Source organism: Aureococcus anophagefferens (genome assembly GCF_000186865.1).
Source record: "Aureococcus anophagefferens unplaced genomic scaffold AURANscaffold_11, whole genome shotgun sequence".
NCBI lineage: Eukaryota > Pelagophyceae > Pelagomonadales > Pelagomonadaceae > Aureococcus > Aureococcus anophagefferens.
In genome coordinates, this window is record NW_008705571.1 from 384,851 (window position 1) to 407,992 (window position 23,142).

The 23,142-nt window shown below is 69.6% G+C and overlaps 7 protein-coding genes across 7 annotated transcripts; 2 read left to right on the forward strand and 5 right to left on the reverse strand.

Annotated features, from left to right (window-relative positions):
* Positions 1–1,714: 1,714 nt before the first annotated feature.
* Positions 1,715–2,008, forward strand: AURANDRAFT_8418 (hypothetical protein; the record flags this gene model as incomplete). Its single annotated transcript, XM_009039307.1, has 1 exon — positions 1,715–2,008. A coding segment is annotated over one exon (294 nt), but the record flags the coding sequence as incomplete, so codon positions are not given.
* A 381-nt stretch (positions 2,009–2,389) lies between these two features.
* On the reverse strand, positions 2,390–3,424 carry AURANDRAFT_27356 (hypothetical protein; the record flags this gene model as incomplete). The annotated part of the gene is made up of 1 exon (XM_009039518.1): positions 2,390–3,424. The coding sequence occupies one exon, from the start codon at positions 3,422–3,424 to the stop codon at positions 2,390–2,392; it is 1,035 nt and encodes a 344-aa protein (XP_009037766.1).
* A 2,389-nt stretch (positions 3,425–5,813) lies between these two features.
* On the forward strand, positions 5,814–8,976 carry AURANDRAFT_64638 (hypothetical protein; the record flags this gene model as incomplete). The annotated part of the gene is made up of 4 exons (XM_009039308.1): positions 5,814–6,002; positions 7,323–8,297; positions 8,343–8,438; positions 8,533–8,976. The coding sequence occupies 4 exons, from the start codon at positions 5,814–5,816 to the stop codon at positions 8,974–8,976; spliced, it is 1,704 nt and encodes a 567-aa protein (XP_009037556.1).
* A 211-nt stretch (positions 8,977–9,187) lies between these two features.
* AURANDRAFT_8202 (hypothetical protein) lies at positions 9,188–9,589 on the reverse strand (the record flags this gene model as incomplete). Its single annotated transcript, XM_009039517.1, has 1 exon — positions 9,188–9,589. A coding segment is annotated over one exon (402 nt), but the record flags the coding sequence as incomplete, so codon positions are not given.
* A 2,193-nt stretch (positions 9,590–11,782) lies between these two features.
* Positions 11,783–13,548, reverse strand: AURANDRAFT_71754 (expressed protein; the record flags this gene model as incomplete). The annotated part of the gene is made up of 1 exon (XM_009039516.1): positions 11,783–13,548. The coding sequence occupies one exon, from the start codon at positions 13,546–13,548 to the stop codon at positions 11,806–11,808; it is 1,743 nt and encodes a 580-aa protein (XP_009037764.1).
* Positions 13,549–14,158: 610 nt separating this feature from the next.
* AURANDRAFT_64640 (hypothetical protein) lies at positions 14,159–19,097 on the reverse strand (the record flags this gene model as incomplete). The annotated part of the gene is made up of 4 exons (XM_009039515.1): positions 14,159–15,767; positions 16,861–17,578; positions 17,843–18,862; positions 18,986–19,097. 4 exons carry the CDS (start codon positions 19,095–19,097, stop codon positions 14,159–14,161), a joined length of 3,459 nt encoding a protein of 1,152 aa, XP_009037763.1.
* Positions 19,098–21,393: 2,296 nt separating this feature from the next.
* On the reverse strand, positions 21,394–23,142 carry AURANDRAFT_27376 (hypothetical protein; the record flags this gene model as incomplete). Its single annotated transcript, XM_009039514.1, has 2 exons — positions 21,394–22,431; positions 22,675–23,142. The coding sequence occupies 2 exons, from the start codon at positions 23,140–23,142 to the stop codon at positions 21,394–21,396; spliced, it is 1,506 nt and encodes a 501-aa protein (XP_009037762.1).

Consider the following 23,142-nt stretch of genomic DNA (forward strand, 5'->3'; position numbering starts at 1 on the left):
TTGCAGAGGAAGTAGGCCGCGCGGACCGTCGCGCGCTTCGCGCCGACCCTGGCCGCGTCCGCGGCGACGGCCGCCGGGTCGAACTTGAAGAGGCCCGATCCGCAGGAAAAAATGTCGTGGGGCACGGAGTGCTTGCCGAACTTGTGGTTGCCGGCGCGGTACGTCTGGCAGAAGTGGAGCACGGCCGGCGCGGCGGGGCCCGGCGCGTGGCCGCCGTTGTCGAAGGCCGCCGCGGCGTCGAAGGCCGTCGCCGCCGGCGGCGTGGACGGGCCCGCGCCGTCGCAGACGCTGTCCGCCGCGCCGTCGACCCAGTTCCAGCCCTCGCCGCCCGCGTCCGTGTTCGAGACCATGAGGTGGTGCACCTGGCCGTGCGGGAGGCTCAGGTTCGCCGCCGCCATGGAGTAGGCGTACATCTCCGCGAGCAGGTAGGGGTACTGGGCGTGGACCGCGGGCACGGCGTCGAGCCAGGCCTTGGCGAGCGCCGTCGCGTCGCGCGAGTGGACGAGGTACGGCGGGCCGACGCTGTAGCGCGCGGCCGCGTCCCGCTCCGTCGTCCGCGTGCAGGCGCCGTCGGCGCCGCAGACGCGCGCGCGGTCGAAGGCGCGCCAGCTCGGCCGCGCGTCCGGCTTGCCCGCGTCGCCCCACGCGCCGCCGATGCCGTACTCCTGCGCGACGGGTCGGCCCGGCGCGACGACCGGCGCGAGGCCCGCGAGGTCGCGCGCGCCGTCGCCGATGACGCGCGGCACGTCCGAGGCGTCGTAGAGGAACTTGGCGTCCGCGCCGGCGTGGAGGCCCGCGGCCGCGGCCGCCGTGATCGGCCGGAGCATGAACTGGTCCGGGTCCAGGAGCGCGACGACGCCGTTGCTCCAGTCGCGGAACGCGGGCGGCCGGGCCGTCGTGAGCCAATGATATAAGCCGCTGGGCTTGTTCGAATACTTGTAGTTGCCGCGCAGCTCGCCCGCGGGCGCAAAGTGCGCGCGGAACTCGCCCGTGTCGTCGATGTCGCGCCACTCGCGCGCTATGGCCCTTTGTTGCTGCTCGTCGCAGCCCGACGCGATGCGCGTCACGGGGCCGCGCTGGCCGGCCATGCGGCTCGAGTACCAGAGCGCGATGGACTGCCAGTGCTGGTAGCCGCTGCAGTCCGTGCTGAAGACGACGTGCACCTCCGGCTCGCCGGGTTTGAGCTTCGTCGCGCGCTCCGGTCTCGCCGGCGGCGGTGGCGGTGGCTGTTGCGGCCTCGCTGGCGGCGGCTTGAAGCCGGTGATTGCCTTCTTTTCTGGTCGCATTGGTGGCGGCTTCGCGGGCGCCGGCGCGGCGACGGGCAGCGTCACGGGCTTCAAAGCGTGGAAGTGCGCGAAGACGACGAAGCAGATCGTCGCCAAAATCATGCCGAGCATGCACGACTGGATGGAGCATCTGCTCCTGCGCTGGCGCATCGCGGCGACGCGCTGCGGCGCGCGCGGCGACGTCCTCGACGCGTCGTGCGGCGTCGATCGTGCTGTGGCAGATCCTCGGTTGTGCAAACCACACTTGAGCAACATCTCGCGAGCGCGCGCGCCGGCTGCGCCCTTCGACGATGACCGTCTTGACGTTCAAGCTCGCCGCCGCCGTGTGCCTCGGGCTCACGGCGTCGTTCGCGCCGCCGTCGCTGCCCCGCCACCGGCGGTATGCGCCGGTCCTGCAGGCCAAGAGCCAAACGACGAGCAAGAAGATGGTGGTACCGATCGACGGCGACGAGGCCTTCCTCGCGGCCATGCAGTACTGCACGGACGACCGGCTCGTGGCCGTGAAGTTCTACGCGAGCTGGTGCCGCGCCTGCAAATCCATCGCCCCGCGCTTCGAGCGGCTGGCGAAGGAGTTCGCGGGCGACGAGGTCCAGTTCTTCGAAATCGAGTTCGCGGCGAACAAGGAGCTCTGCCGGAGGCTCAACATCAAGAAGCTGCCCTGCGTGCAGTACTTCCGCGGGAGCCTCGGCTGCGTCGACACGGTCATGTGCGGCCCGTCCAAGTTCCCCGACGTCCGCGTCAAGCTCGAGGAGCTGCTCGTCGAGACGCGCGACCACGTCGTCAAGCCCTACGAGCTCCGGGACACCATCCGCGCCGTCGCCGTGAAGCAGGGCAAGTTCGCCGACGACGAGAGCGCCATGGAGCAGTTCATCGAGGTCGCGCTCTCGGAGATCGACGCCAACCACGACGGCGTCATCACCGTCGACGAGGTCGAGCAGTGGTTCGACGCCCACGCCGTCGCGGACGTGGCGCCCACGAACGCGACGCTGCCCGAGTTCACGGACGTCCGGGAGCTCTACGACGGCGCGCTGCCCGCGCAATAGGCGCGACGTGGGCTAATACGGCGGACGCTGTATACGGGGCAGAGCGGGCGCGGCGCGGCCTCAGTCGCCCATGCGCGAGGACGCGAGGGACGTGAGGAGGATGTCCGTCGCGCCGACGGCCTCGAGGTCGTCCATGAGCTGGGCGGCCTTCTTCTTGGGGACGAGCGCGCTGACGGCGACCCAGTTGGACCGCTCGAGGGGCATGATGGAGGGCGAGTTCTTGCCCGGCGTGATCGCCGTGGCCTGGGCGAGGTTGTCGCGGTCGACGTTGTAGACGATCATCATGTAGCGGCTCGCCGTGAGGTAGCCCGCGAGGCGCTTGCGCAGCGTCTCGATGAGCGCCGCGTGGCGCGAGTGCTTGTTCGCGATGAGCACGGTCTGCGTCGGCATGATCGTGGACACCTCCTCGAGGCCCGCGGCGCGCATGGTCGTGCCCGTCTCGACGAGGTCGACGATGCCGTCGGCGAGGCCCAGGCCGCAGGCCGCCTCGACGGAGCCCGAGATGCACTTGATGCGCGTCGGGTGGCCCTCGGCCTCGAGCTTGGCGAAGTAGGCCTTCGTCAGGTTCGGGAAGCTCGTGACGATGCGCTGGCCCGCGAGCTCGCCGGGCCCGCTCCGCGACCCCTTGGGCGCCTGGACGCAGAGCCGGCATTTGCCGAAGCCGAGCTTCATGAGCTCCTTGACGTCGACCTCGGACTCCGCGATGATGTCCTCGCCCGTGATGCCGAGGTCGACGTCGCCCTCGCCGACGTAGGTCGCGATGTCCGCCGCGGGCAGGAACACGAGCGACACGGGCAGGTCGTTGCAGTGCGCGATGTCGAGCCGCGGCTCCCGCGTGTACTCGATGCCCGCGCCCTTGAGCATGTCCTTGATCTTCTCGTGCAGCCGCCCCTTCTTCGGGATGCCGAAGAGCAGGTGCGCCCGCTCCTTGGGCACGTGCGCGTGGAGCCACTTCTGCGGCAGCGGCGCGCCGCCGTGGCCCGAGTTGCCGCCGTGGCACTGCGCCGCCTCGTCGCGCTGCGTCGAGCTGCACTGCGTGAGCGCGACGGCGGAGCAGGCGAAGGCGCTCCGCGCCGGCGCGAGGAGGCGGTGCATTTTTCGAGTCTTGCGCGTCGGGTTCGCTTCACGGGAAGTTGCAATGCGACGGTCGACGCGGCCGCTTTTTGCTCGGGCTCGAGCTTCAACCACGGCACACCGAATGTCGTTCTTGAAGCGGACGAAGCATGCCATCCGGGACGCTCCCGACCGCCTCCAAACAACATTACCGTATCGCGCTCCACGCCGCCTCCGCCCGCCCGTGCTCGTCCTCGATGGCCCGCATCTCGCGCGCGAGCGCCGCCGGGTCGGGCCGCGCGACCGCGGGCGCGTCCGGGAGCATCCACAGGTCGCCGTCGCCGCGCGTGTGCTCGCGCCACCAGGTCCAGTTCTCCGTCACCCGGCGCCAGCCGCCGGCCTCGGCGCCGACGGCCGCGAGCTCGCCGAACTCGAGCGCGCCGCGCTTCGGCGCCGCCGCGTCGGGCCGCGCGAAGAGGAGCGCGTGGCTCGCGCCGTCGCCCGGGACGACGTCGTCGCCCGCGGCGGCCGCGCGGAGGTGCTGGGCCGCGTCGAGCCAGCGCCGGGCCCGCGCCCGCGACGCGCCGTCGAGGTCGTCGAGCGCGACGTCGCTCGCGGCGGGCCCCGGGAACTCGAAGACGCGCGCGCGCGGCCGGCTCCGGAGCAGCTTCTTCCAAAAGTCGGGGTCGTCGAGGCCCTTGGACCGGTCGTCGTCGTCGCCGGCGTCCGCCGGAGGGGGATCGGGCGCGCCGAGCGTGAGCCGTTCGTGGCGCAGCAGCTCGAAGGCGAGCGCGTCCGGCGCGAAGATCGGCGCCGCGAGGAGGTCGGCGAACTCGACGGTCGCCGGGCGGGAGCCGTCGCAGCACACGAGGCAGCCGATCTCGAACGTGTCCGGCCACGTCGCGGCGAGGTCGACGAGGTCCGCGGAGGAACAGACGGCGCAGACGCCGAGCCCCAAAAAAGCGGACAGCTGCCGCAGCGCCATCATGCAGCGGTTCTCCGCGTCGGGCAGGCCCGCGGCCGGCGGCGGCCGCGCGCCGTAGAGCGGCAGCACGTGGGACGCGTAGAGCGGGTCGACCAGCACGACGACGTCGGGCGCCAGGGCGCACTCGTCGAGGAAGCACAGATCGAAGAGCGCGAGGCCCGACGCGAAGCCCGCGTAGGTCCCGCCTCTGCGGCCCGCGAGCTTCGCCGCGGCCGCGCGCGCGAACGCGGGCCGCGCGCCGGGCCGCGCGAGGCGGCTGCACGCGCACGCGCGGTCGCCGCACTCGGCCATGGCGCCGATGGGCCGGTCCGGGCCGCGCGGGTCCGCGGGGCCGAGGAAGCCGTCGCGTTCGACGGAGTGGATCTCGCCCCTCCGGCGCCGCTCGCTCACGCGGCGCCGCTCGCCGTCGCTCAGCGGCGGCGCCCTCACGAAGGCGAGGAGGCCCGCGGCGCCGGCCGCGGCGATGTCCGCCTTGCGCTGCTTGCGCAGCCGTGCTTGCTCCGCCGGGTTCGGTTTCGGTCGCGGAGCCAAAGTCGCGGGCTCCGCGACGGCGGCGTCCGCCGCGTCCGCCGAAGTCGCTGGCGGCTCCGCGACCGGCACCGTCGCCGGCGCCGGCTCCGCGACGACGACGACTCGCAGCTGCGTCACGCGTCCGTCGCAGCCGTAGAGGATGTCCTGCGGCGCGAGCGGGCCGCCGTCCGCCGTCTCGAGCGCGAGAGCGTCGGCTGTCTGGCTCTGCTTTTTGTAGGCCTTGAGCAGCGCCTTGGCGGTCACGCGCGCCTTTGGGCTCGTGATCTTGAACGTCTTGCCATCGCCGTCGCGGAGCTCGAAGACGATTGGCATCTGGTGTACTCAATGGTGGCGGAGGCAGCCCGCCATTGCGCGCTGGCTGCAGGTCGATGATGAATGCACGCAGCCCCGATGGACATTTGGCAGATGGAGTCTTATTGTCGTGCGTGCGAGCGTACGTTCATGAACGGAATGAAGCGCCATCTCGCTGCGGGCCGCAGCGTCAATGCTCTTGTTTATGTGAAAGGGGACCCTCCGCTGGGTGTGTCCATCGAGGGTCCGCAATACGGCCGCGCGTATACGCTCCTATATTATGCAGTGGGTTCTGGATGGTGCCCGGCCATCACGTGGCTCATCAAGAACGGCGCCGACGTCAACGCCGGTGAACCCCGCACCGGCATGACGCCGCTGCATCGGGCCACCCGCCAGCATGGCTCCTGCGACGCCGACGCAGCAGAGCGCCTCGCACCGGTCCTTCTGCTCGACGCGGGCGCCCGAGTCGATGAACGAGACCTAGCGGGGATGACCGCGCTCCACTATGCTGTAGAATCGGAAAACGAGGAAACGTGCAAGCTCATCCTGAGTCGCGGGGCGTCACTCGACTTGCTTCCCAATTATTACTTTGTCCCCGGGGCCAACATACAAAACCGCCGCAGCATGGCCACGGCCGCCTTCCTCGCCAAGGTCCGCGCCGCGGGCGGCTGGGACAAGTACGTCCACGAACCGCGCGCGGACCTTCTCGCGCTCCGCCAGCAGCTCCCCTCGCTCCGCGAGCGCGGCCGCGCGTCCCCGTCGACCGTGCGCGCGCACGAGCGCCTCTTCCTGAACACGTCCCTGCCCGACGAGGTCTTCTCCCACATTCTCGCGTTCTGGCGCACCTCGCGCGACTACTAAACGACAAGACGAACTAAGGACAACACGCACTAAGGCCAGGACACGCGGTGGAACTCGAAGGCCATGCCCGGCGTCCAGCCCGAGGAGCCCGCGAGCAGCGGCGTGTCCTCAGCGTCGGGCACGGCCGTCTCCGTCGCGACCGCGAGGCCCGCGCGCCGCGCCGCGGGCGCGAAGTGCTGCGTGCCGAAGCGGCTCTCCGGCGCCGCGAGGCAGACGAGCGCCTCGCCGCCGCGCCGCAGCCGTTCGGCGATCGTGCGCGCCAGGTGCTGCGCATCGCGCTCCGACGCGACGCAGTCCGCGGCGACGACGCGGTCGTAGGTCTCGTCGTCGCCCGCCGTCGCCTCCGAGAAGTCGAGCTTCGCGACGGCCACGTCCGTCCGCTCGAGCACCGCCGCGTTGAGCGCCGCGTTGAAGCGCAGGTTCGCCAGCACCACGTCGTTGTAGTCCGTGAGCACGAGCCGCCGCGGCCGCGCGACGGCGGCGAAGACGAGGCCCGCGAGGCCCGTGCCGGCTCCGAGCTCCGCGACGTCCTCGCCGGCCGCGTCGACGGGCTCGCGCGCGAGCCGCGCGGCGAGCACGGCGGCCGCGGGCCAGGTCGCGAAGCCCACGTCGAAGTGGGCCTTCTGCCGCTCGCCGACGGTGCAGCGCAGCAGCACGGCGCCGCCGGCCAGATCGTAGCGGCCGACGCCCTCGTCGTCGTCCGACTCGTCGTCGCGCGTCTGGAACGCGCAGCCGTCGCCCGCGGCGTCCAGGACCTCCGCGGCGGCGCAGGCGACGTCGTCCTCGTCGCCGCGCGCCTCGACGAGCCGCGCGGCCAGCGTGCACGCGCCGCGCCGCGACATCGACCGCGCGCCGGACGCGTCGCCGCAGAGCGCCGCAATCAGGCGCAGCAGCTCCGGCGTCGGCGCGCGCCGTGCCGCGGCGACGCAGGCGCCGAGGCCGCCGGCCGCGCGCCGGCAGCGCAGCCGCACGAGCAGCAGCCGCCGCGCGTCCACGGCGCACTCCTTCGCGAGCCGCGCCGCCGCGGCCCCGTCGCCGCCGACCGCGGCTTCGTACGACGGCGCGACCCAGGCCAGGTCGTCGACGAGCAGCGTTGCATCGTCGTTCAGCGCGACGACGCTCGAAGACGACTGCGTTTTGGGCAGGAGCATCATCGCCATCGCGTGACGTCGAGCTCGAGTGGCAAACGCTCGGAGAGCATGTTGGCCCAGGGAGAGCGCCGCCTCTGACGCGCGGCGGAGAGCACGAGCCCACGCCTGGCAGCGCTCACAGATGGCCCCGTCGTCGAACTGGAACGTGCGCTGCACGCTGGCCTTTTACCCGGCGCTGACGATCTGCACGAGCCTCGCGACGTCGGCGCCGCTGGCGGCCTACATCCTGCTGCGCACGGGCAGCAACGTCAAGGTCGGGCTGGCCGTGGGCGCCCAGGGCGTCGCGAACCTGCTGGCGGCGTTCCCGGCCGCGTGGCTCGGGGACCGCTGGTCGCGGCCGATGGTCATCCGCGTCGCCGCGGCGCTCGGCGTCGGCGGCATGTCGGCGCTCGGCGCGAGCGTGCTGTCGCCGGGGCTGGAGCGGCACGCGCGCGTCCAGTACGGCGCCATCTGCGGCGCGCTCTTGATTTTGGGCCTCTTCATGGGCGGCCACTCGTCGTCCGTCGAGGCGCTCTTCGGCGACAGCGTCGAGTCCGGCCGGCGGTCCGCGCTCTACGCGCGCAAGTCCGCGCTCAAGGTCCTGGGCAACGCCGCGGGGCCGCTGGTCTCCATCGCCGTCTTCGCGTCCCTGGGCGACGAGTGGCGGAAGGGCGAGCTGGAGGTCGTCATCGCGTGCGGGTGCTGCTTCTTCGTCTTACCGGCCGCGCTCGCGTGCAGCCTCGGCGAGGCGCACACGCTCGGCGGGTCGCTGAGCGAGTCGCTGCTGAGCGGCGGCGGCCGCGAGAGCGAGAGCGCGCCGCGGAAGACGGACCGGGCGACGGAGGTGCGCATCGCGGCCACGGTCTGCGCGGCGGACGTCGTGTCGATGCTCGGCAGCGGCATGACGATCAAGTTCTTCCCGCTCTTCTTCTGGAAGGAGGTCGGGTTGACGCCCATCCAGGTGCAGGTCATCTACGTGTTGGCGCCGTCGGGCATCGCCGCCTGCTCGCTCGTGGCGCAGCGCGCGTCGCGGCGCTTCGGGCGGGTGCAGACGACGGTCGCGACGAAGCTCGCGGGCATCTCGCTGCTCGTCGCGATGAGCCGCGTCGGCGCCGGCGTCCGCCGACAACACGAGCGTACTTTTGTCAAATTTTTGTCGCAGGTCGGCGACGGGCCCACGGTCGTCGTCCTGTACCTGCTGCGCACGTGGCTCATGAACTGCTGCATGGGCCTCACGCGGTCCGTGCTCAACGACTACGTGCGCAAGGCGGCGCGGGCCAGCGTCCCGCGGCTGTGACGATGTTCGAGAGTTTTGGACCGGGATGAAACATCGTTACCGACGTGCTTGGTAGGAGCGGGCGCGGTGGAACGCGGCCGAGTCCATCAACCTGTTCTCGTGGAGCGGGTCCGCGGCGCTGGGCGGGTACCTCATCGACCGCCACGGCTACCGCGTCACCTTCCTCGTCACGGCGGCGATCCAGTTCGTCGCGGCGCTCATCTTGGCGTCCATCGCGCTCCTCGTGCGGAGCGAGCGGCCGCGCGCGGCCGCGACGTCGCCCGACGACGACGGCGACGAGACCGCGTCGCGGACGTCGAGCGGCGGCTACAGCCTCCTGGATTTTGACGACACGCTCCGCCTCGACACGCCGCCCCACGAGATGACCGACGCGCAGATCGACGAGCTCCTCTCGGCGACGACGAACCTCGTCACGCCCACGAAGCTCCGGCCCGTGTCCGAGGGCGACGAGACCGGCGAGGAGGCGCCGCCGCCGGGGACCCAGTACACGACGCTCTAGTTTTGTTCTCGGCGAGGTGGCCCGCCCCTGGATCGTCGTCGCGATGGTGCTTATGATTTTGTCGGGGTCTTGCGTCGTCTACAGGGGAGCTCGCGAAAGGGGGCCGTCCACAGGAGGGGGCCCGCGGCCTGTCCGCAGGCGCCGCGTTGGGATGCCAACGCGGCGCCCTCTTCCCGCGTCCGCCGGACCTTTAAATCTCGTCGAAGTCGATGCCGATGTCGTCGTTCGCGTCGTCGCCCTCCATCGCCATGTCGACGGCGGTCTCGTTGATGCGCGCCGTCTCCGGGAGCTCGCCGTACTGCTTGAGGTTGCGCGCCTCGTCGGCGTTGTATTTGTGGATGATGTCGACCTTGTCGTCCTGGTACTCGCGGAGGCCGACGAGCACGATGTCGCCCGCGGACACCCACACCTTCTTGCGCATCTTCCCGCGGATGTGGCCCAGCCGCGTCACGCCGTCGAAGCAGTAGCACTCGCAGCGCCCGTTGCCGAGCATGCGCACGACCTGGCTGTACTCCTGGCCGGGCTCCTTGAATTCGAGCTGGCGCTTGGTCTCCTCGTTTTCGTTCTTCCCGCGACGGCGATTCTTGCCTCCCTTGCCCTTATTCTTGGGCATCCTGGATGGGTCTACCGCGTCGCGGCGCGGCGGCGGGGTCGGGTTCTCGCGGGGCCGGCGAGGGCGCGCGTGACGAAGGCCTAGGTGAGGCCGCCGCGACGCACACTCGCTCGTTTTGAGCTGATCTCCGGCTCGGCGTCAACTCGGCTGCACCATGCAGTCGACCGTGACGCTCTCGGGTGGCGCTCTCCGCCACTGCTCGTCGCGGCTGTCGCAGTAGAGGACTTCGCCGCCAGCGCCGCCGACGCCCGCACAGTCGCATAGATCACCAGAACACAACCGACCATGAGCTCCGACGGCCCGCCGGCCTACAACCTCGCGAACCACTACGCCGAGGACCTGCGCTGGGCCGGCCGCCAGCTCGTCTTGGCAAAGAAGTACGAGGAGGCCATGGTCAAGTACACGGACGCCGTGACGGCCTTCACTAGGAGCGGCTTCGAGATGGGCGTCGGCGTCTGCCTCACGAACCGGGCCATCGTCGCCGCGAAGCTCGGCTGGTGGGCCGAGTCGTACTGCGACGCCAAGCTCGCCGCGCGCCACTTCCCCAAGTTCGCCAAGGCCTGGTTCCGCGCCGCCATGGCCCTCGAGCAGCTCGGCATGCTGCGCACGGCCGGCGCGCTCTACTACAAGGCCATCGAGATGAACGAGGCGCTCTACGCGATGGCGACGCCCGCGCTCAAGCGGTGCCGCACGGCGAACATCGCGAAGCGCAAGGAGCGCGAGAAGCGCGAGCTCCTGTTGAAGCTGGAGGCCGAGAGCGAGGCCAAGCCCTACACGCTCGTGCCCGAGGGCCCGAGCATCGAGGAGGCGACGGTCGACGAGGTCGCGCTCGCGCCGATCGAAACCGAGGCGCGCGCGGCGATCTCCGGCGAGCTCCGGCCGCCGCCCCTGGAGCCCCACGACTCGGAGGAGCCGCGCCTGTGGTTCGGCCTCGGCGCGGGCCGCTGCGGGCTGCACAGCCTGGCGACGCTCGTGAACCTCGCGACGGATTCCGCGGCGATGACGATGACGTCGAGCCCGGACTACCGCATCCTGCTCTGGGACCCGGGGGAGCAGCGGTCCGACGTCGTCGCGCGCAAGCTGAAGTCCCTAAAAAAGGGCCGGGGCGTCGACGTCGTCGGCGACATCAACTACGCGTGGCTGCCCTACGTGCCCGAGATCCTCGCGCAGCACCCGACGGCGCGCTTCGTCGTCATGCGCCGGTCGAAGCGCGAGTGCGTCGAGAGCTGGTTCTACTGGACCGAGGCGGGGTCCCTGCGCCAGACCGTGACCCACGGCACCATGGCCGTGCACGTGCACGCGAAGAACCACTGGATGACGCACGAGCAGACGGTCTACGACTTCAACGAGTGGGACCTGACCATGCCCAAGTTCGAGGACGCGCGGGGCAAGCGCGACGCCATCGAGCGCTACTACGACATGTACTACTTCCGCTGCGCGCGCCTCGCGCAGAAGTACCCCTACAACTTCCGGTTCTACGACGTCGAGGACCTCTTCGACGACATGAAGCTCAAGGAGGATTTGTTCGCCTACGTGGGCATCGACGACGAGCCCATCGACGAGTTCATCTGCGAGAACAAGCAGCGCTACCTCTACCTGACCGCCGAGGGCGACCAGCACGACGCGTTCCTCACGGGCGACTTCGCGGAGCAGAACGCGGGCGACGACAGCTCCGAGGACTCGGACAGCTCCGAGGCCGAGACGTCCGACGACGACGACGCCAAGCCCAAGAAGTCGAGCTTCTGGGACAAGTTCGCCGAGGGCGCGGAGAAGGCCAAGGAGGGCGACGCCGCGGCCGCGAAGCGCGACGCCGCGCAGGCGCGCCACGAGCGCGCGAAGAAGGCCCAGGAGGCCTTCGAGGCGTCGCTCAAGAACGGCGACTTCGACGAGCGCACGCCCAAGGAGCGGCTCCTCACGGTCGTCGTGCCCGCGGGCGCGTCCGTCGGCGACACGCTCCGCTTCACGGTCCGCGGCGAGACCGTCTCCGCGGCCGTGCCCGAGGGCAAGAAGCCCGGCGACAAGTTCCAGGTGCCCATCCCGATCCGCCCCGACGACGTCGACTACGCGCCGCCGCCGTCGCGGCCCGCCGACGAGCCCGAGCTCGACGCGGACGACCCCGACGCGGCCCTCGACGCGGACGAAGCCGCGCTCCCGATCAACGACCTCGACTAGGAGCGCTCGCGCCGTAATTTTCTTTTCTTCCCCACGGGAAATTGTTAGAACCCCCAGGAGGTCCAGGCGCGCTCGACCTTGCGGCGGCCGCACTTGTCCCGGAGCGCGTCGAGCTTCGCGACGACGTCCGGCGCCTCGAGGGGGCCGCAGACGTCCTCGACGTCCGAGAAGTCGACGTCGCCGCAGAGGCGCGCCTTGCCCAGCTCCTCCCGGACGTTCGGATGGCCCATGAGGTCGTTGGCGTCGAGGCGGCCGCAGAACTCGCGGTGGACGCGCTCGTAGAGCGCGAAGTCGTTGCGGTTGAGGTCGAAGTAGCCGCGGCAGACCGTCGCGTTTACGCGGAGCGCCTTGGCCCCGGAGCACTGCTGCTTCAGACGTGAGCTGGGCCGCGAGGCCATGAAGTCGCGGTCCTTGGACGCCGGCGCGACGTCGAACTCGCGGAGCGCGAGGCGCACGGAGCTGTTGTAGGCCTCGAGGAGGCCGAAGAACGCGTGGCGCCGGAGCGCGCGGAAGGCCGCGTCGACGTGGGCCGGGCCGAGGTAGGACGACGCGTTGCGGTAGCCGTGGCAGGCCGTGAGGACGACGCAGTTCGACCGGCCGCGGCACTGGCGCGCCTTGTCGCAGCCCGTCGGGTCGCCGAACATCTTCGTGGCGATGTCGCGGTACTCCTCGGCCTCGGCGAACTCGCGGAAGGAGTAGTGCTTGAACTTCTTCGTGCCCCGGCGCTCCGACGACGTGGCCCAGAGCCCCGGCCGCAGGCCGTAGATGTCGTGGTTCGGCGAGTGGCCCCGGTAGAAGTACGCGCTCGCCGCGCGCGTGAACGGGTTCCGCAGCAGGGTCATGCTGCTGTCGCCGGGCTGCCGGAGGCCGCAGCAGGGCCGCTCGCGCGCCGCCGTGGCGAGGTCCATGCCGTCGGGCGCGTCCGTCCAGTCGTGGACCTGCTCCGCGACGGCGCCGGCCCAGATCGCGTGCGACGCGCGGTGGCAGAACCCCAGTTCGGCTCGCTGGTTACGCTCACCGAACGCGGACCAGCCACCTTCGTTTCCGAACCCCGTGTGCTCCGGCGACTTCTCCGTCATGTCCTTCTCGACGCTCTCGCGGCGCGCGAGCATGATCAGCCGCCGCTGGGCCTCCCTGTCGTCGCCGCGGACGCCGACGTCGCGGATCCGCTTCTCGATCATGTCGAGCGGCACGGCGACGCGCGCGAAGAAGGCCACGCGCGACTCCAGCGGCCAGACGTCGTAGGACCGCATGCGGTTCAGGACGCCGGATATGCCGCTCGCGGCCGTCGCGTTGCCGTACCGGTCGACCCGCGCCCACTTGCCGTTGACCCGCGCGTAGCTCCGCCGCCGCATCTCCTCGTCGGACATGGGCGGCCGCAGCGCGCTGTGGAAGAAGGACGTCCGCGTCTTCGCGAACCACTCGCGCGCGCAGCAGGGCATGTCCACGAGTTCCGCCATGGAAGACGTGTGGCGGCCGATGCCCGTGACGAACGGGCACGTGCTCGACGACGCGTCGCACGTGAGATCGCTGACGCAGAGCCGCGGCACGCAGCACGGGTTCAGATGGACCGGGTCCGCCCCGCCGGGCGGCACCCACGTCGCGAGGGCCGGGTTCTTCTTGCAGGCGACGCGCCGCGCCAGCGACGCCATGGCCGTGCCGCCGGCCTTGGGCACGTGGGTCCAGTGCACGGCGAAGAGCGACGCGCTGCAGTTTGAACGCGCGTCTGCGGTCCGTGGTATTGACGCAATCGCGATCCACGCGAGGGCTGCCGCCGCCGCAGCCATGGCAGCCCCACGGCGACGACGGCGTCGGACGTGTGTCAACTGGTTGAATCTGCGGGGGAATCGACGCGATCGGGACTTCGTCTCCGGAGCGAGCGACCTCGTCGTCGAGCGGAAAGACGGGTGGTCGTCGGAACGCGGGGCGGGGCCGACGGCTCGCGGATCGAAGACGACTTTCTTCGGCGACGAACGACCGCGGGCCCCCGGCGCCGGGACCGGCGCCGGGACCGCTTCTCCCGGGCGTTCACGATGGTCGAGGCCATGCGGGGAGGGGGCGGCACGGACGCGCCGCGACGAACAGACCATCGAAACGAATCGAGCTCGTCGCCGATTCTAGGCGCTCGACGGGCCTCTTTTCGACGGTTGTCACCCTCAGAGGGGGGCGTGGCGGGTCGCGCGGGGGGTATGGCAAGGTCTGGGGGCGGGGAGTCGGCCCTTTCGGCGCGGGACATTGCGTTCGTGTCGGTCTAAGCGAGCAAAACCTCCACTACGACTCCATGTCAGCGATTCATTGGTCCGCTTACACAGACGAGGCCTAGGCCGCGCTCCCGTCAACGACCTCGACTAGGAGCTCGCGCCGTAATTTTCCTTTTTCTTTCCCACGGAAAAATTGTTAGAACCCCCAGGTCCAGGCGCGCTCGACCTTGAGGCGGCCGCACTTGTCCCGGAGCGCGTCGAGCTTCGCGACGACGTCCGGCGCCTCGAGGGGCCCGCAGACGTCCTCGACGTCCGAGAAGTCGACGTCGCCGCAGAGGCGCGCCCTGCCCAGCTCCTCCCGGACGTTCGGATGGCCCATGAGGTCGTTGGCGTCGAGGCGGCCGCAGAACTCGCGGTGGACGCGCTCGTAGAGCGCGAAGTCGTTGCGGTTGAGGTCGAAGTAGCCGCGGCAGACCGTCGCGTTGACGCGGAGCGCCTTGGCCCCGGAGCACTGCTGCTTCAGGGAGCCGCTGCTCCGCGAGGCCATGAAGTCGCGGTCCTTGGACGCCGGCGCGACGTCGAACTCGCGGAGCGCGAGGCGCACGGAGCTGTTGTAGGCCTCGAGGAGGCCGAAGAACGCGTGGCGCCGGAGCGCTCGGAAGGCCGCGTCGACGTGGGCCGGGCCGAGGTAGGACGACGCGTTGCGGTAGCCGTGGCAGGCCGTGAGGACGACGCAGTTCGACCGGCCGCGGCACCGGCGCGCCTTGTCGCAGCCCGTCGGGTCGCCGAACATCTTCGTGGCGATGTCGCGGTACTCCTCGGCCTCGGCGAACTCGCGGAAGGAGTAGTGCTTGAACCTCTTCGTGCCCCGGCCCTCGAAGCGCTCCGACGACGTGCCCCAGAGCCCCGGCCGCAGGCCGTAGAGGTCGTTGTTCGGCGAGTGGCCCCGGTAGAAGTACGCGCTCGCCGCGCGCGTGAACGGGTTCCGCAGCAGGGTCATGCTGCTGTCGCCGGGCTGCCGGAGGCCGCAGCAGGGCCGCTCGCGCGCCGCCGTGGCGAGGTCCATGCCGTCGGGCGCGTCCGCCCAGTCGTGGACCTGCTCCGCGACGGCGCCGGCCCAGATCGCGTGCGACGCGCGGTGGCAGAACCCCGTGTGCTCCGGCGACTTCTCCGTCATGTCCTTCTCGACGCTCTCGCGGCGCGCGAGCATGATCAGCCGCCGCTGGGCCTCCCTGTCGTCGCCGCGGACGCCGACGTCGCGGATCCGCTTCTCGATCATGTCGAGCGGCACGGCGACGCGCGCGAAGAAGGCCACGCGCGACTCCAGCGGCCAGACGTCGTAGGACCGCATGCGGCTCAGGGCGCCGGCGTTGCCGCTCGCGGCCGTCGCGTTGCCGTACCGGTCGACCTGCGCCCACTTGCCGTGGACCCGCGCGTAGCTCCGCCGCCGCATCTCCTCGTCGGACATGGGCGGCCGCAGCGCGCTGCGGAAGAAGGACGTCCGCGTCTTCGCGAACCACTCGCGCGCGCAGCAGGGCATGTCCACGAGGTTCGCCATGGACGACGTGTGGCGGCCGATGCCCGTGACGAACGGGCACGTGCTCGACGACGCGTAGCAGGAGATCTCGCTGACGCAGAGCCGCGGCACGCAGCACGGGTTCAGATGGACCGGGTCCGCCCCGCCGGGCGGCACCCACGTCGCGAGGGCCGGGTTCTTCTTGCAGGCGACGCGCCGCGCCAGCGACGCCATGGCCGTGCCGCCGGCCTTGGGCACGTGGGTCCAGTGCACGGCGAAGAGCGACGCGCTGCAGTTTGAACGCGCGTCTGCGGTCCGTGGTATTGACGCAAGCGCGATCCACGCGAGGGCTGCCGCCGCCGCAGCCATGGCAGCCCCACGGCGACGACGGCGGTGTCGGACGTGCGTCAACGTGGGGGCAGCATCGCGGCGACATCGGCTTGTGGCCCTCGCCGGCAAGCATGTTCAAGGCGATCGGCCTCGCCCTGGCCTTGGCGCACTGCGCGTCGTCCCTGGGACCGCGACGACGAGCGTATCCTCTGGCGCTCCGCGGCGGCAGCAGCGCCGTCGACGACGGCGAGGACGCGGACGACGCCGTCGACGCCGAGGCCCTCGAGCGGCGGACCTGGCTCCTGGAGCAGGTGCGGCGGCGCCAGGAGCGCGTGCTCGTGCTGTCGAAGAGCCTGGCCGAGCGGGGCCTGCCCTTCGGGGACGGGTCGCTCGCGGAGCCCGAGAAGAAGGCGGGCGTCGAGTTCCCGGACTGGGTCTGCGCGACGTCGACCCCGGACGCGCCGAAGCCGTGCCTCATCTGGGGCGACGCCGCCGACGACACCAAGGTCGTGCGCCCGCGCAAGGCCAAGGGCCAGTGGGTGTCCCTGAGCGCGCTCAACGCGCTCCGGCGCACGGAGCCGCTCAAGGCGTCGCGGCTCTGGTACGACAAGTACCTGCTCGACCTGCGGCGCTTCAACGACGAGGCGGGCCCCGTCGCGGCGCTGCTGGGCGCGGTCCTCGACTCGCGGCGCGCCTGCCACGCGCTCACGACCGTCGCCGCCCTGGGCATCGCCTTCGTCGCGCGGCGGCCCGTGGGCTTCGCCGTCATCAAGCTCCTCACGTCGCAGCTCTGCTGGAAGAACTACGCGGTCTGGAGCCCCATCGTCCACGCGCCCCTGCCGCTGAAGCTGCTGATCCTCCGCCAGGCCTACATCACGGCGGTCAACAACTTCCGCAGCCTCGAGCTCCAGATCCGCGCGGGCCTCGTCGAACTCGAGAGCCGCGTCTTGGAGGCCGGGGTTCGCGAGGACCCGGAGCTCGATTAATGGGGCTGGAATTGTGACGGTTAGTGCCGAGAAAATAGCGCGCTCTCGCGCGGCGCGTCGCATGACCAGCGGACGCCCATGTTGAAGGCGAGGCGCGGCGCGGCCGTCGCGTTCGCGCTCGCCGAGTGCACGAGGAGCGGGTGCATGACGAGCACGTCGCCGGCGTCGCAGGGCGCCGTCTCGAGGCAGGCGCCGGCGAGCTTGGCGCGGAGGCCGATCCAGTGGGCGAGCGCGAAGAGGCCCACGTAGCTCAGCCCGCCGGAATTCGCGAGGCGGTCCCGCACGCGCCTGTGGCTTCCCGGGACGACGACGGTCGACCCGCCGCCGCGCGCGACGTCGCTCACCACGGGCAGTACGATGGCGCTCTGCTCCGGGCTGTCGTAGTAGTGCGGGTCGAAGTGAGCACCGTCGATGTGGTAACCGAGCGCCGGCGGTCGCCAGGGCTTCTTTTCGGGTCGCGGGTAGCGGACGTGCACCGTGTCCGTCGCCCACTTGCCGAGCATGCAGTGGCCGTCGTCGATGAACTTCCAGTCGGCGCAGCCGTGCAGCGCGTCGAGGTGCCGGCGCAAGCGGTCGAGGCCCGGCAGGTCGATCGCCCGCGGGAGCCGCGCGTGCGCGCCCTCGGAGTTGCTGTTCGCCTTCGACGAATCCCACAGGTGCCATTTCTCGCCCGTGTGGTACGTCGTCGCATCGCTCAGGTCGATGCCCGCGCTCTTGAGCATGTCTGTGATCGTCGCGCGAAGCGGGGCGACGTCGCCGAGACAGCCGCGCAGGATCACGTAGCCTGTGTCAGCGAAGCGGTCGAGGTCGATGGACTCCGTCGCAGCATCGATGCTGTAGAGCATGTTCGTCGTGTTACGATTGCCGTGGTTCATCGTGTTTCATGACTGTCGTGCTTCGTCCTGCGTCCCGATGGCATCTCCCATCCCGTGAGAAGACAGCAACAAAAGTGAAGCCTCCATGTTGATGTTCAACATACGTACTTAATCTCGAATTAGGTCGCGCGAGAGCACGAGCTCGTCGACGGTCGTCGCCGCTTCGAAGGGACGCGAGTGGGGCCACGCGCCGCGGCCCGTGTACTGGAAGCGCCAGACGAGGTGCGTCAGGTTGAGATCGACCGTCGCGAGGCCCGTGCGGAGGCCGGAGGCGTGGAACGCGCGGAAAGGGGCGAGGAATTCGGGTACCCACGTTGGATCGATCCCTTCCGTGTCGCCGCCGGCGCCGTTGACAATATATATAGGTAGCTCGTGGTTGTGCGTCTCCGCGGAGAGCTCGCACTTCTTCGTGCCCTTTTCGTCGCACCCGTAGACGCCGACGGACCGTTCGTACTGATGGTTATGGCCGCTGATGTGCAGATCGAGCTTGTGCTCGTGGAAGAGATCCTCGAGGTCCCGGCGGTACGCGAACGCCTCCTTCCGGCAGCGCGTCGATTCCGTGATGAGGTCGCTGCAGTACATCGGGTGGTGCGTGAACGCGACGATCCACGGCCGCGCGGCCCGGTTCTTGTTCGCCGCCTCCAGGTCCGCTGCGATGAACCTCCACTGCTCGCTGTCCTTCTTCAACGAGTGGCCCTCCTCGGACGAGTAGGCGATGAAGTGGGCCGGACCGTAGTCGAACGCGTAGTAGAACGGCGCGAGCTGCTTCGACGCGCGAGCCATCCGCGGCATCGGCAGGCGATTTATGTAGGGCGCGTAGTCGTACTGCGCCTCGTGGTTGCCCGGCACCGTCATGAACGGCATGGTCGACACGTGGCCCTGGATGTTGCGAAAGTGCTCGTCGAAGACCCAGGAGTTGTTGCCGCGTTCGCCGACGTCGTTCGCGTAGCTCGTGTCGCCGACGTTCAGGAAGAGGTCGTAGCGGCCGGACGACGCGAGCGCGTCGGCGACCTTGATGGTGCCCGCGCTATTGATGACGCCCATGTCGCCGTAGGCGAGCAGCGAGAGCTCCGTCGCGCCTTCGCGGTACCGGAACGCGAGCGTCGGCGACGACTCGTTCCTCGCGGACGCGACGACGTACTCGTACTCGAAGCCGTCCCGCAGCCCGTCGAGGACCGCCGAGTGCAATGTGCCTGTGAAATTGTCTTTCTCGTAGGAATACGACGAGCCGGCCGCAGTAGAGCGCTCGTCGCCAGCCTTGCCATAGAGCACCGCACCACCACCATCGTTTTTAACCATGGTCACCCAAGTCACACGCATGGATCCAGCGCTTTCCGTCAGTGCGAGGTGAATTTGCTCCGGCGGCGCTGCCAACGCCGCCGCCAAGGCGCACGAGGGCAGTAGCAGCAGCAGCAGCGAATGGATCATCCCCGCCGGGCTAAAAACTAAAAAAAGCAACTCGACCGATTCCTCGAAAAAGCAACTCAAACAATCAGGCTGCGAGCAGCCCTTTTGCAGCGTCGATGGACGAAGTTCTCGTCTTCTCCAGCCCGTAGCTCGACGCAGGCGCAGAGTTGCGCAACGATCCCCGCGGCTGCGAGGACCGGAACCCTGTCGCGGACACATTCCCCGCGGGATGTCACTCCCGAGGATTGCGTCGCATCGCGCGCGGGGCGTCCCAAGGGGTCGGAAGAGGGTTTTCGGCGTCCCCCGCACCCTTTTCGACCGTGTTCGAGCGCACGGAGCATCGGGAATCGTTCGTCTATGTACCGCGGGCGTCCCATTTGATCCGCTCGGCCATCGACGTCGAAAACATCGACCGCCAACTCGCGCATAGAAACGTGGCGCGGCAGCCCGAACATCTCCAGCGGTGGAGGGCCACCCCGCGGTGCCGATCTCGGCCGTTTCGTCGTCCCCATGGAGGCCCGGAACGCCGACTTCACGGCGTCGGCCGCTGCAGTAGGAAATGTGCTGAATCCGCCTCAATGGCCCGAAGAACCCGTCCCACGCAATCACCTACTGCAGAGAGACACCTTCACCACTGCGGACTCGGCCACGCTCGGAGCGCGTCCATCGCGTGTAATTGCTTCAATAATCGCAACGATGCAGCTCCTGAGGTGTTGCTTTTGATAGTTTTTAGCCCGGCGGGATCATCATTGGGCAGCTGAATGGCCTCGAATTCGAGCGCACTTCAAGGAAGACTTCAAATTACGCCCCCTCCCCCATCGGGATCCGAAAGTGCTTGGCCTCGACGGCGTCGTTGGCGTGGGCGACGATGGGGTGCTGGTCCCGGGACATCTTGAGGCAGTCCCGGTAGTCGTGGGTCTTCGGGTTGGCGAGGACGTGGGTCGCGACGTGGGCGAAGCGGGAGAGCTCGCCGCGCTTGTTGTACTCGAGGGCGAGCTCCCGCGCGAAGTCGTAGAGCTCGACGTCGAGCTGGTTGAGCTCGCGGACGCGGGGCGCGTGCTGCGGCGGGAGCTTCGCGGCCTTGGCCCACTTTGTCGCCGCGTGCTCCTGGGGCCGCTCGTGGGGCACGCCCTTGGTCCAGCCGAGCTGGGCCCGGTAGCCCGCCTCGAGGTCCTCGACGATGAGCACGAAGTCGAAGAGCTCGAGGCGCGCCTTGGCGCGCGCGAGGTAGCGGCGGCCGAGGTCGCCGCCCAGCGACGAGTTGACGACGTCCGCGGTGTAGTCATAGCCGAAGCCGCCCATGCCGTCGCGCTGCGTCGCGTCGACGTGCTGGCCGAGGTGGCGCGTCTGCGGGTTGCGGCCGAGGTGCCACCACTCCGGGTGCTGCATGAACTGCGCGACGAGCGCGTTCCGCGGGCCCTCGGCCGTCGAGCTCGACTTGACGTAGGCCGTGTGGAGCGGCGACCCGCGGACGCAGCAGACGAAGCCGCACTCGAAGACCTGCTTGCGCTTGCAGACGCGGCCGAGGCAGAACGTGAACTGGGACCAGAAGAGCGCGACGGGGTCCCGCAGCGTGACGCCGAAAATGCAGTGCGGCTGGATGAGGTGGCGCTCGAGGAAGTAGGACAGGGGGTGGTGGAAGGTGATGGGGTCGATGGACTTGGAGAAGCGCCGCCACAGGTCGAAGCTCGACCCCGCGGCCTTGCCGATGTGCACGTAGCGCACGCAGCACCAGCCCTCCCCTTTCGGCTCGCCGCGCGCCATGTAGGTCCCGCGCACGTTCGACGCCGCGTCCGCGAGGGACAGGGCCTCGCTCGCGAGCTTCGCCTCGACGGCCTCGGCCGCCCGCTTCGCGGCCGCGGTCTCGTTCGCGGCGCGCGCGGCCGCCTCCGCGGCCGCGGCCGCCGCCGCGGCGCACTCGCGCTGGAGCGACGCGCAGAGCACGGACACGTCCGCGTCCGCGGCGTGCGCGTCGTCCGGCGCCTCGGTCCGATTCGCCGCGGAGCACAGGAGCTCGACCTGCTCGCAGGACAGGGCCGAGTGCAGCGCCTCCGACGCCTCGTGGCGCGTCTGCGGCGCCGGCGCGCGCGGCCGCGGCGGCGGCGCGCGGCGCGGCTTCGCCTTGCCCATCATCGGCCGCGGCGCGTTCCGCGGCTTCGGCAGCGCGACGCCGAGCGCGCAGAGGAGGACGAGTAGGCAAACCATCGTTGTGGGCTGCCTCGACTATGGACTTCAACGTGTCGTTAAGGAGCACCCATAATCGTTGGGCTGCCCTCAATCGATGGGCTTCGACGAGACGTTAAGGAGCGTCGCGCCCCTAGTCGTCCTTGTCGTCCTTCTCCTTGCCCTCCTCGTCGCCCTCCTTCTTGTTCGGGTCGCGGATGCCCGGGTCGGAGGCGTGGACGGGCGGCTCCTCGATCTCGAAGAGCTCGTCGTCCTCGAGGTCCTTCTCCTCGTCGCGCTCGAGGCCGATGATCTTGGAGATGAGGAAGTCCTGGCGCTCGATCTGCATCTCGACGTCCTCGGGGACGTCGTCGAGCGCGGCCATGAGCACGATCTTGATGCCCACGAGGATCCACTCGAGGACGATGAAGATGACGAGGCGCTGCTGCTCGGGGAGCGTGTCGAACGTCGACGACGTCTGCGTGATCATCATGCCGTTGGTGATCGTCGCCAGGATGGACATGATCGTCAGGATGGACTCCCAGGTGCCGATGTCCTCGGCGCCCGCCGGCCAGGGCCGCCGCGTGTTCTGGCACATCTTCCAGCCGTCGACGCGGATCTCGATGAAGTTGTTGACGCACGCGAACATCGGGGCTAAAGGAAAGGCGGAGACGAAGAGCGTCGCGTAGCCGAACTGGATCACCAGCTCCGCGTAGTCGTCGAAGAGGCTCAGGGAGTCGTACTCGTGCTTCTCGTACTGCTCCTCCGCGGGGCTGATCTGCCGCTTCCGCATGAGCTCCGGCTGCGACGGGTTCTCGTACTCCGCGTCGTCGTTCTCGCTCTCCTTGCGGATCTCGTACTCCTTCTCGAGGCGCGCGAGGTAGGGCTTGATGACCTCGTCCCAGTTGCCCATGACGACGCGGATGATGAAGATCGTGCCGAGGAGCGCGCCGACGTCGTTGAGGCAGTGCGGCGCGCACTGGAACCGCTGCGTCTTCCAGGGCTGGCTCTGGCCGATGGTGAAGCTCAGCGGGCCCTGGGCCATGGCCACGTAGAACAACGCGCCGTAGGAGTTGACGAACTGGAACACGAAGACCTTGGCGATGAGGTTGTCCTCGAACGCGGTCTCCGTCCGGTGGTTCTCGATGAAGTTCATGCGCGTCGCGAAGGGCATGAAGAAGCCGTTCGTGAACTGGATGATCAGCGCCAGCAGGAGGTTCGTGATGATCTTCGCGAGCGCGAAGCCCCCGGAGAAGAAGGCGTTGAAGTCGAGCAGGCCCTGCACGGGCCAGCGCGACACGTACGCGTACGTGTAGAAGACGCCCGCGTTGACCGCGGAGACGTAGACCATGCAGAGGATGACCTGGAGGTAGGAGCACGCGATGCGCCGCGCCTTCTCCGAGTCCGGGAAGTAGGCCTCGGGCATGCCCGTCACGGGCGAGTGGATCTCGCGGCCCTCGAACTCCGTGCGGTCCTGCTCCGTGTCCTCGAAGCCCGTCATGCCCCAGGTCATCTTCGCCCGCGCCTGCGTCGACTTCCAGTGCTCGAGGAAGACCGTGGACCACATGGACATGAAGATGCCGCAGAACGTCGTCGACCAGACCGCGAAGGGCGACGGCACGATCTCGAGCGCGTACGTGACGATGCCGAGCGCGCCCGCGTAGAAGAGCCAGGTGCTGTAGGTGCCCAGGAACAAAAAGTACATGCCCACCTTCTCCCCAAAGTAGTCCTTGACGAGGTCGATGGGCTGCGCCCACGGCGGCTCGAGGTACGTGAGCCACCGGTCCTGGATCGTCTGCAGCGCGTCGTCGTCGTGGAGCGGGTAGATGGCGAGGCAGGCGCCGCGCGTGATGAGCTCCTTCAGGATCAGCGAGCAGCCCTCCTGCTTGATGTCGCCCTCCAT